General features: G+C 49.6%; 1 protein-coding gene across 2 annotated transcripts in view; it reads left to right on the top strand.

The window, feature by feature from the left end:
- LOC139825711 (dynein axonemal heavy chain 9-like) overlaps positions 1-12,028 on the top strand; it is a 108,068-nt gene that overhangs the window by 36,068 nt on the left and 59,972 nt on the right. For both annotated transcript variants that reach the window (XM_071799732.1, XM_071799731.1), the window contains 7 exons: positions 2,307-2,437; positions 3,549-3,675; positions 7,068-7,220; positions 8,432-8,557; positions 9,189-9,428; positions 10,519-10,679; positions 11,712-11,868. In XM_071799732.1, coding sequence (XP_071655833.1) covers positions 2,307-2,437; positions 3,549-3,675; positions 7,068-7,220; positions 8,432-8,557; positions 9,189-9,428; positions 10,519-10,679; positions 11,712-11,868 — 1,095 coding nt within the window. The remainder of the gene's footprint in view (positions 1-2,306; positions 2,438-3,548; positions 3,676-7,067; positions 7,221-8,431; positions 8,558-9,188; positions 9,429-10,518; positions 10,680-11,711; positions 11,869-12,028) is intronic.

The raw sequence follows: 12,028 nt of genomic DNA, 5'->3' as shown, positions 1-12,028 counted from the left end.
ACCCACGAGGGGATGTGCGCAGCCCATTGACCCCTGGACAACACACTGTTCTGTCTCCAACCCTGCACTCTGCTCTGCTTGGACTGTTCCTCCATCTGCTTCAGAGAGCACGCTGTGCTGAGTGTCCTGGGGGCAGTTTTTGGCCCCTCACACCAAGAAAGCCCTTGTGGTGCTGGAGCAAGTTGAGAGGAGGGAATGGAGCTGGTGAGGGGCTGGAGCACAAGTGTGATGGGAGCGGCTGAGGGACCTGGGGGATTCAGCTGGAGAACAGGAGCTGAGGGGAGACCTTCTGATCTCTGAACTGCCTGAAGGGAGCTTGGAGCCAGGGGGGGTCGGGCTCTGCTCCCCAGGAACAAGCGCCAGGAGCAGAGGAAATGGCCTCAAGTTGCGCCAGGGGAGGCTGAGGTTGGATCTGGGGAACAATTTCTTCCCCAAAGGGCTGTGGGGCATTGGAACAGGCTGCCCAGGGCAGTGCTGGAGTCACCAGCCCTGGAAGATGTATAGATGAGGAACATGGTTTAGTACTAGATTTAGGTTATGGTTGGACTCAGTGATCTCAATGGTCTCCTCCAGCTAAATGATTCTATGATTCTGGGCACACCTCGCTCACTGGGCAATATATACAGGTGCTGATAACCAGTGCCCTGAGGCTGTACCATGTGCCAGCAAGCTCTTAATATCCAGGAGCTATCTAATGTCATGTATGAAATTGCATCATGATTTACATTTGCATCCTGCTGGGCAGCTGTCTGCATCTCAGTAGCTGTCTGGCAGTGGTATGAACCATAGAACCATAGGATGTCCTGACTTGGAAGGACCCATCAGGATTGTCAAGTCCAACTCCTGTCCCTGCACAGGACACCCCACAATTCACCCCATGTGTCTGAGGACGTTGCCCAGTCTCTCCTTGAACACTGTCAGGTTGGGGCTGTGACCCCTCCCTGGGAGCCTGTTCAGTGTCCAGCACCTCTGGGTGAAGAACCTTTTCCTCATGTCCCACTGCCCTCCCTGGCACATCTGCTGCCATTCCCTGGGTTCTGTCACTGTCACAGAGAAGAGCTCAGCCCTGCCCCTCCTGCTCCTGCTGAGGAACCTGCAGCCCCATGAGCTCTGCCCTCAGTCTCCTCTGCTCCAGCTGAGCAAACCCAGGGACTTCAGCCGCTCCTCATACGGTTTCCCCTCCGAACCCTTCACCAAGTTCATGTCCCTCCTCTGGACACCCTCCAGTAGCTTTATCTCCTTTTCTCCTGTGTCCCCAGCCCTGCACACAGTGAATGCTGCAGGTGAGGCCGCCCCAGCACAGAGCAGAGCGGGACAATCCCCTCCCTGCCCGGCTGGCCGTGCTGTGCTGGATGCACCAGGACACGGGGCCCTCTTGGCTCCAGGGACACAGGTGGCTCAGTCAGCAGCTTCTCTTCCGTAAAAGAAAGACTGAAGCTCAAAGTCTCTGTAGCTGAGCACCCTCAGGATGCATCCAGGGCTGGGGGGATGTGCTGACAGGCTGTGGGATGCTCACCTGGAGCTGGATCTGTGGCGTGAGTGTAGGGAGGGCTCAACCTTCCAGATGGAGCCTTGCTCCTGGGGCTGAACACAGGGTAGCGTGGAAGTGTTACCTGGACTGCTTGGAACACTTGTTCAGTGTCCCGCCTCACTTAGGAGGCCTGACCTGGGAAGAAGGGAGGAGCAGAGATGTTTTGAACATAGCTTGCTTTATTCTTCAGTGTTTAGCTCCAGAAATTCAGAGTCCCTGTTAGATATGGAGCATAATTGTTGATGTGGGCCTCCGGTGCTGACGTGGGGTTTCCATACCCTCATTGAAGGCAAGGAAGGGCTCTCCTCTACAAGAGTCATCATACCCGTTTTGTGGATGGGTGTTGGGATTCCTGTGCTGTAGCAGGAGGGGAGGAGTGCACTCACATGAGGCTGGTAGCCTTTCCACGGTGTGGGAGCATCTCCTGCTGCTGCAGCCAGGGAAACTTGGCACTTCACCTGGACATGGGAGAGAGAGATTTATGAGGTTTTCCAAGGGGAATTAAATCCCATGAAAATGGTTGGTCCTAGACATTGCCTCCTGCATGGAGCACTTTATCCACAACCCCTTTGGGATACAGTGACAAGAAGGCAAGTGCCTGTTTGCAGACTAGTTTCAGGCAAGTCAGTGGAAGAGCCATTCTGGAATGGTGGAGGGGTCCCTGTCTGCACTGGACAGAAGGTTTTCCCCTCAACCCAAAGACAGCACCCAGAGGATGGAGACCTTTAGCACAAAATCCATGTTTTACCATGAACATGTTTGTGTTGCTTTTTAGGACTCCAAACGCTTTGAAGGGATTGATGCGGACTTTAAAGAACTGGCCTATGAAACTCAGAAAACCCCAAATGTGGTTGAGGCCACCAATAAACCAGGTCTGTCCCAACAACTGGAGGACATTCAGAGTAGGTAGGTACAACTTCAGTCCCAGGATTTTGTCAGAGACTGGGATCAGCTCTAATAAGTTGGTTTAACCTGTGCTCCAAGGCTTTCCTTCTGGACTGTGCGTTCTTTGCATTCACACATTGAGTCTTTTTATTCATGATCCATCACCCTGAAGCCCCCAAGGTGGATTCTGGCTTTGCGTATGTGCAAACTCTTATCTTGAATATTGATTTGCACACATACAAAGCTAGGCACTCAGTTGGTTTTAATAACATGTGGCCTCACTGCCACCCCAAATTTGGTGTCTTAAATATCTATTTAGCAGTCCAAGCAGGGATATCTGCAGCAGAGCTGATCCCGTGTGCTTTAATTAACAAAATTATCTTTGTGTGTGTACCCTTCACAGATGGTATAACTAAACTCCCTGAGAAAGACCTTAATGTCCAGAGATGGATACAGTTCTCACCTAACATATGAGCTACTCTACCTGGAACACACCTAACAAGTTAACGTGAGAGCTGTTGTGTCAGTAATAACTATCCATTTAAAATAGAGATCTAATTTTACTTCCTAAACAGATAAGGCCCGTGTTCCCCACGGAGGACTAACTGCATGTTATTTATGAACTTTGAAAGCTCAGCAGCAGTTTAACATGTAAACACTGAGAGATTCATTTTAGAACGGAGCAAACAAGTTTCTTTTCAGGCTTCACAAGCACAAAAAGCTGAGTAGGTTTGAATCAGACTTTAAAATGTGCTCATTAGAATAAAAGCAGTTTTGGAAACTTTCATCCTAGTGTGAAATCACCTGTGGCAGTTGAGAGCTTGTCTAAAACAGTAAGTCAGACTGCAAAGCCTTTCTAGCCTCTTCTTCCACCTGTGTTTCTGCTTTTTGGTGAGGATTCTCTGACTCTTTGTCTGTTTGACCCTTGGGAGTGGAGAGAGATCTATGAGTTACTATGTGCTTTGTTATCTATTTGGAAAATGCTGTAAAGGACCAGCCTGCAGGCTCAGCTCATGTCTGGCATTTCCCCATGGGAGGGGAGAATCTGCTCGATAACCCAAACTGTAGCACGACACATTAAAGGATATTCACCCGCCTGTCCTGGGCTCTATTTTTCTGCTCTTCTCCCCAGGTTGTCCCTGTGTGAGAAGGCTTTGGCTGAATATTTGGACATGAAAAGATTGGCCTTTCCCAGATTTTACTTTGTTTCTTCAGCAGATTTATTGGATATTCTTTCCAATGGCACCAACCCACAGCTGGTAAGCCTTGCACTATGTCACCTTCACATTTTCCAGCTGTCAGTAATGTCAGGGTGGAAGATGCTGTCTAGGGACTCAGCTGTAGCTTATCCTTTCTTGAGTGCCTTTTCTCCCACCCTCACTTGGATTAACAATAACTCTTTCACTGCTGGCCTTCATCTGTCGTCTCTGAAAGGCAATGCGCACACTGTATGTTGTCCCATCTGTCCCTGGTGATGCTTGCAGATGGTTCTGAAAGCACTGCACAGAGCAGAGCTATGTTCTTGATACCATAAAAACAGTGGGTTTGTTTCTGCTGGGATACAGTGAGGTTGGGGGAAACCATTTCTTGAGGATCTCAGCCAAAACTTGTTGCTGAGCTTGGTTCCCCAAGCTGGGATGCCAGCAAACAGCATCTGTTGTTGAAAGAGCCACAGACCGATCATTCAAATGTGACAGTGTTGACAACCGAGGGCTTGGAGACGTCTCTGTTTTTAGGCAGAGGAGACATCTGCTAGTCAGCCACTTCTTCCTTCCCCCATGCAAAGGTCTTTGGGATGGCCTGTTTACAGGGGAAGAGCAGAACACAGCCTGGAAGAGGTAAGACAGCTGGTGGTCAGACAGTGGCTGTGGCCAAGGCAGGACTTCCTTGGGTTGCCACCCACCCCTGCACAGCTCTGCTTGGCCTTGTTTGGGACGCATCTTTTATTCAGAGGTTGGTGCATAAAACCAGTCAAAACGTTCACAGCAAAAGGCGAGTGTTGGATGATGAACAAAGTCCTAATTCTGTCTTTTGGTAGCGAGTATTTTCACTTTCTTCAGGCTTTCCACCATTTTCAGTATTGATGTGAGCACAGGAATGGAGCAGGTTTGCATGTGTATTTGGAAATGCTGTTGTTTACCTCTAACCTTTAACGCTGCTTCTATCTGTGTCTGCTGCTGGGTGATTTCAGCCCACAGAGTATCATAAATACATAGTTGATTGATATTTAAAATGAAGAGGAAAAAAAAAACACAGGAAGCAAAGATACTGTGTTGAAATGCTCTATTGAGTAAGAAGAAATTCCTGGTGTTTTCTGTTATTCAAAAGTATTTGCAGTAAAATCAAAGTAAATGTCAAGCAGTATCATACATAGATACACTCTCAGCCTTCCCAATGTAGTTTCAAAGTCTGATGATTCCTAAAGGAGGATTAAATACACAATGACATTATCCTCGTGAACTGGGTGCTGAACTTGTGCAGATTCAGGTGCGTTCGGGCTCTGGCAGCAGGATCGCAGCAAGTGCTGGGGTTGTGTCCGAACCCTCCAGACTGGACAGGGTCTGGGAAGGGGCAGCTGGGGATTTGTGACCAGAAGCTTCTACATGTAAGAAAAAGTTTCTACGGTTTACTTACAGTTTGAAAAGAGATAAGCTTATGGCCTCAAGATACGCTTAATGGCCTCAAGTTGTGCCAGGGGAGGTTCAGATTGGATATTGTAAAAAAATTCTTCCCAGAAAGGGCTGTGGGGCATGGGAACAGGCTGCCCAGGGCAGTGCTGGAGTCACCATCCCTGGAGGGGTTTAAAAGACATTTAGACGAGGTTCTTAGGGACATGGATTAGTGCCAGAGCTAGGGTATGGCTGGACTTGATCCTGAGGGTTTCTTCCACCCAAAATGATTCTGTGATCTGGGGGGATGCTGAGTGCCCTGTGCTTCTCAGAGTCACTTAGCACCTCCCAGGGTTTGGCCCTGCTTGTATGTGTGTGAGAAGCTGCGTCCACTTGCAGCACAGCTCATGAGAGGGAGGGTTGTAGTTCTTTGTGAGTCAGTGAGTCAGAATTAGATGGACAAATCCACCTCCACCCTTCCTTCTCTGAAAGCATCAGAGCATTGGGCATCTCACGCAGAATCCCAGAATGTCAGGGTTGGAAGGGACCTGGAAAGCTCATCCAGTGCAATCCCCCCATGGAGCAGGAACACCCAGCTGAGGTTCCACAGGAAGGGGTCCAGGGGGTTTGAATGTCTGCAGAGAAGGAGACTCCACAACCTCCCTGGGCAGCCTGGGCCAGGCTCTGCCACCCTCACTGAGAAGAAGTTTCTTCTCAAATTTAAGTGAAACCTCCTGTGTTCCAGTTTGAACCCATTCCCCCTTGTCCTATCACTGGTTGTCACCGAGGAGAGCCTGGCTCCATTCTCCTGACACTCCCCCTTTATATATCTGTAAACATGAATGAGTCCCCCCTCAGTCTCCTCTTCTCCAGCTCCAGAGCCCCAGCTCCCTCAGCCTTTCCTCACACGGGAGATGCTCCACTCCCTTCAGCATCTTGGTGGCTGCGCTGGACTCTCTCCAGCAGTTCCCTGTCCTTCTGGAGCTGAGGGGCCACAACTGGACACAATATTCCAGGTGTGGTCTCCCCAGGGCAGAGCAGAGGGGCAGGAGAACCTCTCTGACCTACTGACCACCCCCTTCTAACCCACCCCAGGTACCATTGGCTTCCTGGCCACAAGGGCCCAGTGCTGGCTCATGGTCACCCTGCTGTCCCCAGGACCCCCAGGTCCCTTTCCCTCATTTCTCATCTCCCCTATGGGAGTTTTTCTACCTCTCTGCTGTAATTGAGAGAGGCAGCTCCTGTCTGGGACTGCTTTGGGAGCTTCCCCTTTCTGTGGGGACGTCAATCCTAGGAGAATCTCACCTTCATTGGCGTGGGGCGCGCAGTGATGCAGTTGTGTGTTACGCAGTGGTCTGGAAGAAGTGCTGGTGACCTGCTCAGCTCCCAGCAGGCAGATGCTGATGTTGAGAGCCCACAGCATCTCCCTGTTGGCTTTGCAGACTCAGATGGAGGTGAACAGGAAAGAACTGAATTATTCTTTTCCTTCTGGAAGAGTGCTTTTGGTGAACATGGTTGTTCTATAGGAGGTCTGGGCTGTTTATCATAGGTCTTAGGCAGAAATAAAGATCTTTCTTCTCCATGAAAGAGAATTTAGGATATTTCACTAGCACAAAATCAGTTTCTAGTAGTGGAAAAACAGGAAAGTTCATAGTGAAGAAAACTCCACGTTGTGCTGAGAATAGGATGAGGTGGAGAAATGGCTACAGACTTCTCATCACTACATGTAGGGAAATTTGGGGTAGGAGTCATGAGGTGTTTCAATGTTTTCTATGCTTTTGCTCTGTATGGAAGATTTCCCAATGGAGAAACATGATTTATTAAGGCATGTCTGTTTTCTAAATTACGTAGAAATAGGTGGAAGTATTACAAGAGACAGCAAGAGGCTTTTGTTGGCAGTATGTTGGCCACATTTGAGAAGATGTGGTGCTACCTAAATATCCAAGATATTTTGTTAACATGATTTTGCTTGTGACATGTATAGTGATCTTCATTCCGCTCGTCCTGTCTCGGTTGCTTTATTTATACAACCCGTTTTGCAGGTGCAACGTCATCTTTCCAAACTCTTTGACGGCTTGGCCAGGATGAAATTCCAGCTGGACTCTGAGCAAAAGCCAACCAAGGTTGGCCTGGGAATGTACAGTAGAGAGGAGGAGTACGTCAGCTTCAGCGAGCCCTGTGACTGCAGTGGGCAGGTGAGAGGGAAGTCCTTGTCTATCAAAACTGTCCGGTGGAGTCTGCTCCCCTGCCCCTCGTGTGAGATCCCTTGCCAAGACGTCATAGAGCTTCACTGCTCTCCCTTGGTGCATGAGAAAAGCTGGAAGAGGTGGTGATTTAGTACCTCCTTACACCACAACCTTTCGTGTCACTCTGGATAGGTCCTCACTAAGGGGGGACGTGGATGTCGCAGTCCACTGTGAGAGAAAGAGCTGTGCCATTTTTCTGACTAGGTTTTTAATTTGATTTTTTCTAAGACCTTTTGAAGGTTAGTCTTAAAGCTTGCTACAAATATCCTCGGTGAGGGAGGGGATGCAGACTGAAAAGAGACTAAGCTATTCCATAGTACCTCTGCACGGGTGTGTTTGGCAGGAGAAGGCCTTTTACCTGTTTCTCAAGTCTTCATTATTTCATACCACGAGTGAAAGTATGAAATGTAAGAATCAAGCTACTGCTCAGCTTATCTATCCTGGTAGTTTCACCTTTCTGCATGGTCTATTACAGGAAGCTAAAGTACGTAATACCGGCTACTGAGCTCCCCAGCAATGGAGCTTGCTGCGTTCAGTCTGTCTTCTTGTTGAGGGCTTTGCCTGTGAAATATGAAATTCAGCAGGAATTGTGTTCCCAAGTTTGGCAGCATCTTTCTTCTGCTGCTGGCAGACTGCCCACATCCCACCAGGGATTCTGTCATGGCCTGGAGGTGGAACACACCTGACCAAATTATTCATTGACGGAGTTCATTTTGGTTCCTCCTGTAGCTAGAGTTCAAGAAAAAAATCTGTCTTCTGTTCTTGGTGTCTGGAAGTAGATGCTAATCCTACAGTACCAGAATTAGCCAAATCTACCCAGTCTGAAGGAGGCTGTGAGGTTTGGTTAACTCATAGAATGTCCTGAGCTGGAAGGGACCCACCAGGATCATGGAGTCCAAGTCCTGTCCCTGCAGTGACAACCCCACAGGTCACCCCGTGTGTCTGAGGGCGTTGTCCAGTCTCTCCTTGAACACTGTCAGGTTGGGGCTGTGACACCTCCCTGGGAGCCTGTTCAGTGTCCAGCACCTCTGGGTGAAGAACCTTTCCCTCATGTCCAGTCTAAAGAGAACTGAGATGCTTGCCTCATTTCCTATCTTCACTAATTACCAAAGGCACTTAAGAAGAGCAAATGTGTTACTGGGATTTAATCTCTTTTCCAGGTTGAAGTCTGGCTCAGTCATGTACTAGACAGCATGAGGGCTACTATGAGAGATGAGATGACAGAAGCCGTCATGGCTTATGAGGAAAAACCAAGGGAACAATGGCTCTTTGACTATCCTGCCCAGGTATCTGCCACTGCTTCTTATCACCACTCAGGCTGGCTCGTGGAAAGGTAGCTCTTGGGTTCCCCATCAGTCCTGCCCTTCCCTTCTTTCAGCAGCTGTGGACAGGCATGTTTCTGGCCTCCACCTTGCTATCCAGGAGAAAGGGAGGATGAGTTGTCCTTTATCCTGGCGGTCTCCTGATGGAGTTTTCAGGCTGAGCTCCATGCTCTGGTTGGGGCTCTTGGTTGGGTGACAGAGCCCAGGGGCTTGGGCAGTGCAGTCTGTACAGCCAGAGCAGTGAGAGGTGCAGCAGGAAGGCAAAGTGGTGAGGCCTGATAAGAGTGAAGAGCCCCTCAGATGCACCTCTGACAACCTCGTGGTCTCCAACTCTTCCTCCTCTGCTGTGTCAGGCATGTGAAAGGTGCTGATTTACTTATAACTAGCTGCTAAATGTGTCTATCACTGATATGGTGTTTTAAATGAATGTCATGGAGCAGATCCTTGTTGTACTGTCTGCTGTGACTACTGTATGAAAAAATACTTAATTTCATGTCACGGATGTTTCATCCTTGATCTCCCTGTGGATCCGACACTCTTGAACATAAGGAAGCTTTGGTATTTTCCCTGATACTGAACCAGCCTATTTCCCTAGGTGGCGCTTTGCTGCACCCAGATCTGGTGGACAACCGAGGTTGGGATTGCCTTTGCCAGGGTGGAGGAAGGCTACGAGAATGCGATGAAGGAATATCACAAGAAGCAAGTGACCCAGCTGAACACCCTCGTTACCATGCTGATCGGGCAGCTCTCCAAGGGCGACAGACAGAAAATCATGACCATTTGCACCATCGACGTGCATGCTCGGGATGTGGTGCCAAAGATGATAGCACAGAAGGTTGGTGTTGGCAGTTCAGCACAGTTCTGTGGGTGCTGGAGAGGGGGCTTCAGGGGGCCCAACCACTGGCCATTCAGATCACTGCCGGTCTCAGTGGGAGACGTATGACTAAATTTATTTCTACAATGTTTGTAGTAAGTGTGCAGAAAGCCCCTGTAAGCCTGCAGAGCTGTGCTGTGTCATGGCCCTGCAACACCAACTTGTAGTTGCTGCAGATTCACACCAGGAGTGAGAGCGCGGCACTGCGTCCTGGTGCCAAGACATGTGCTGGTGGATGATGGTGGTGTGTTGGGAGGCTGCTGGACTCAGTCTCAGTTTTGACTTTAGAAAGTAAGAAAAAGCATTCAAGCTTTGTTCTTTGTAGCGTCCTTTGTCTGGTGTGGGGCCACAGGGACTTATGTGGGACTCCCTTCTCCTGCAACACCTCTCCCACACTACTCCCCTGTCCCTGACACCATGCCAAGTGTTTAGCCTTGCAGGTGGGTGGGAAGATGCCCTGAATGTATTGGGTTGTGGCTCTTCCCTCATCTGTGTCATCTCAGAGGCAGCCAGGCTGCTCACAGGGTTTCTGTCTTCAAGGCTCAGCTGGGCTCAGTGGTGCCTCGGTCCAGCCTGGGGTGAAGTGATGCATCTGGACCTGCCTGCTGGTTGTGCAGAGAGCGCTGGCCATGCCTGTCTTTGTCCACCTGTCCCCAGTCTGTTTCCTTGGTGCTGTCTGCAACCTCTTCCTTGTCTAGATGGCCTCTGCTCCTTCTCTCACTCTGGTTGCATTATGAGACCTTCTTCATGACTTGCTGCTTCTTAAATCTATTCAGGAGTCTTTTTGTAAGGCTCTTTCTCTTGGCCATTAATTTTTTCCTCTCCCACCAATGTGGTCACTAATTTGGTTCCCCCCCTTTACTGATGGGAGATGGGGAGGTGACATTTCTCACCGCATTGCAAGGAGGCGGCCTTCCTCACCACACCTGCCTTGCAGTGAGGACCAGTCATCCCCCATGAAAATTTTATAGCAGTCGCTATTTTGGCCCCCGAGCTGCATGTGTCTGGCATCCCCGGCCTTCCTGTGATGGTGTTTGTGGGTGTGTTGCAGGTGGACAATGCCCAGGCCTTCATTTGGCTGTCACAGCTCCGGCACAGATGGTCAGATGAGGAACGGCACTGCTTTGCCAACATCTGTGACGCACAGTTCCTGTACTCCTATGAATACCTTGGCAATACCCCTCGGCTTGTGATCACTCCGCTGACCGACAGGTAAGTCCCTGGGACACAATGTCATAGCTGGGCTTTGCCACACAGGTAGAGAGAGAGATGCCAACCAAAGATGGATTTAGTTCAGACACCTGTATCCCTCTTGTTCTGTCTCCATGTCCCAGCACTCCAGTGGTCGAGCTCTAACTCTTATCTGGTTTTTGGTGGTACCCTCTGGGGAATTTGTACATCAGATCCCTGGGTGGGATTCAGCTCACACATTAAAACACTTGTGGGTGTCTTCCTGTGCACAAGATGTCCACAGTCCATAAAGCTGGTGAGTCTAGAGAGCTTTCATCCCATCTTGAAGCAGACATCTACCTGGTTGCCTCAGTGGGGACACCTAGGGTTACTTGAGATACTCTGTGTTGTCCCACCTGGCTTCCAGCTGCCAATCCAGAAGTGTAAAAGTCTCCTATGGACCCCTTGTCATATCTCTCCACCCTATGTGACATTTCAGCAACCAAGAGCATCTCAGGTGGCTCTAGTCACCTGTGTTAGTCAGCTGCGTCAAGCCCCCAGGTATCATCAGGTTTTGTTGGCTATATTGACTACACCTCTGTGGCTTATACAGGTAGTATAGATACTCACATGTGGACACCACCCCAGTGTCCATCATCAACATGATGGAGAAACTTTGGGACTTGCTGCAGCTTTGAGTTGGGTTCACTCATAGGCCACCTGAGCAGGTTTCTGTCAGTGACAGGTCTTCCAGAAAAGCTGTCCTTTTCTCATACTGCCTGAGATGTGCCCAATATCCATGAGTTGTATGAGGATCCAGAGAGAACACAAGCTGGACATGAAGAGGTTTGGGCAGACCTTGGTGGAAGATGAGTATCTCTTGGAGAAAACAGAGCTGAGCAGAGGTGGTAATTAATGCCAAGAAGGCTTTCAGCTCAGACATGACCCCTGCTCACGTACAGCTTTTCAGAGGAGAGGCTCTGCTGAGTGCAATGCTCTAGTGCTATTGCCCTGCAGCCCACAGTTGACCTATTGGACATATTTCCTTTTTTCATTCATCATTCACTGTGGAAGATGTTACATCACCCTGACCCAGTCACTGCACCTGACCATGAGCGGAGCACCTGCAGGCCCTGCGGGCACTGGCAAGACGGAGACTACGAAAGATTTGGGGCGAGCCCTGGGCATCATGGTGTACGTGTTTAACTGCTCCGAGCAGATGGACTACAAGGTATGGCTCCCACCTCGGCTGCAGTGCGGTCACATGGGGCTGGGGATGCTCAGGGCCCGAGCAAACCTGAAGGATGAGAGTAATCCAATGGTACCTGGGGTGCATTAGGAGAGGTATGACCAGCAGGTCAAGGGAGGTTGTTCCTTCCGCTCTGCTCTGC

The sequence above is a fragment of the Patagioenas fasciata genome, chromosome 27 (genome assembly GCF_037038585.1).
Source record: "Patagioenas fasciata isolate bPatFas1 chromosome 27, bPatFas1.hap1, whole genome shotgun sequence".
Lineage (NCBI taxonomy): Eukaryota > Metazoa > Chordata > Aves > Columbiformes > Columbidae > Patagioenas > Patagioenas fasciata.
This window is presented reverse-complemented; position numbering and strand designations above follow the sequence as displayed.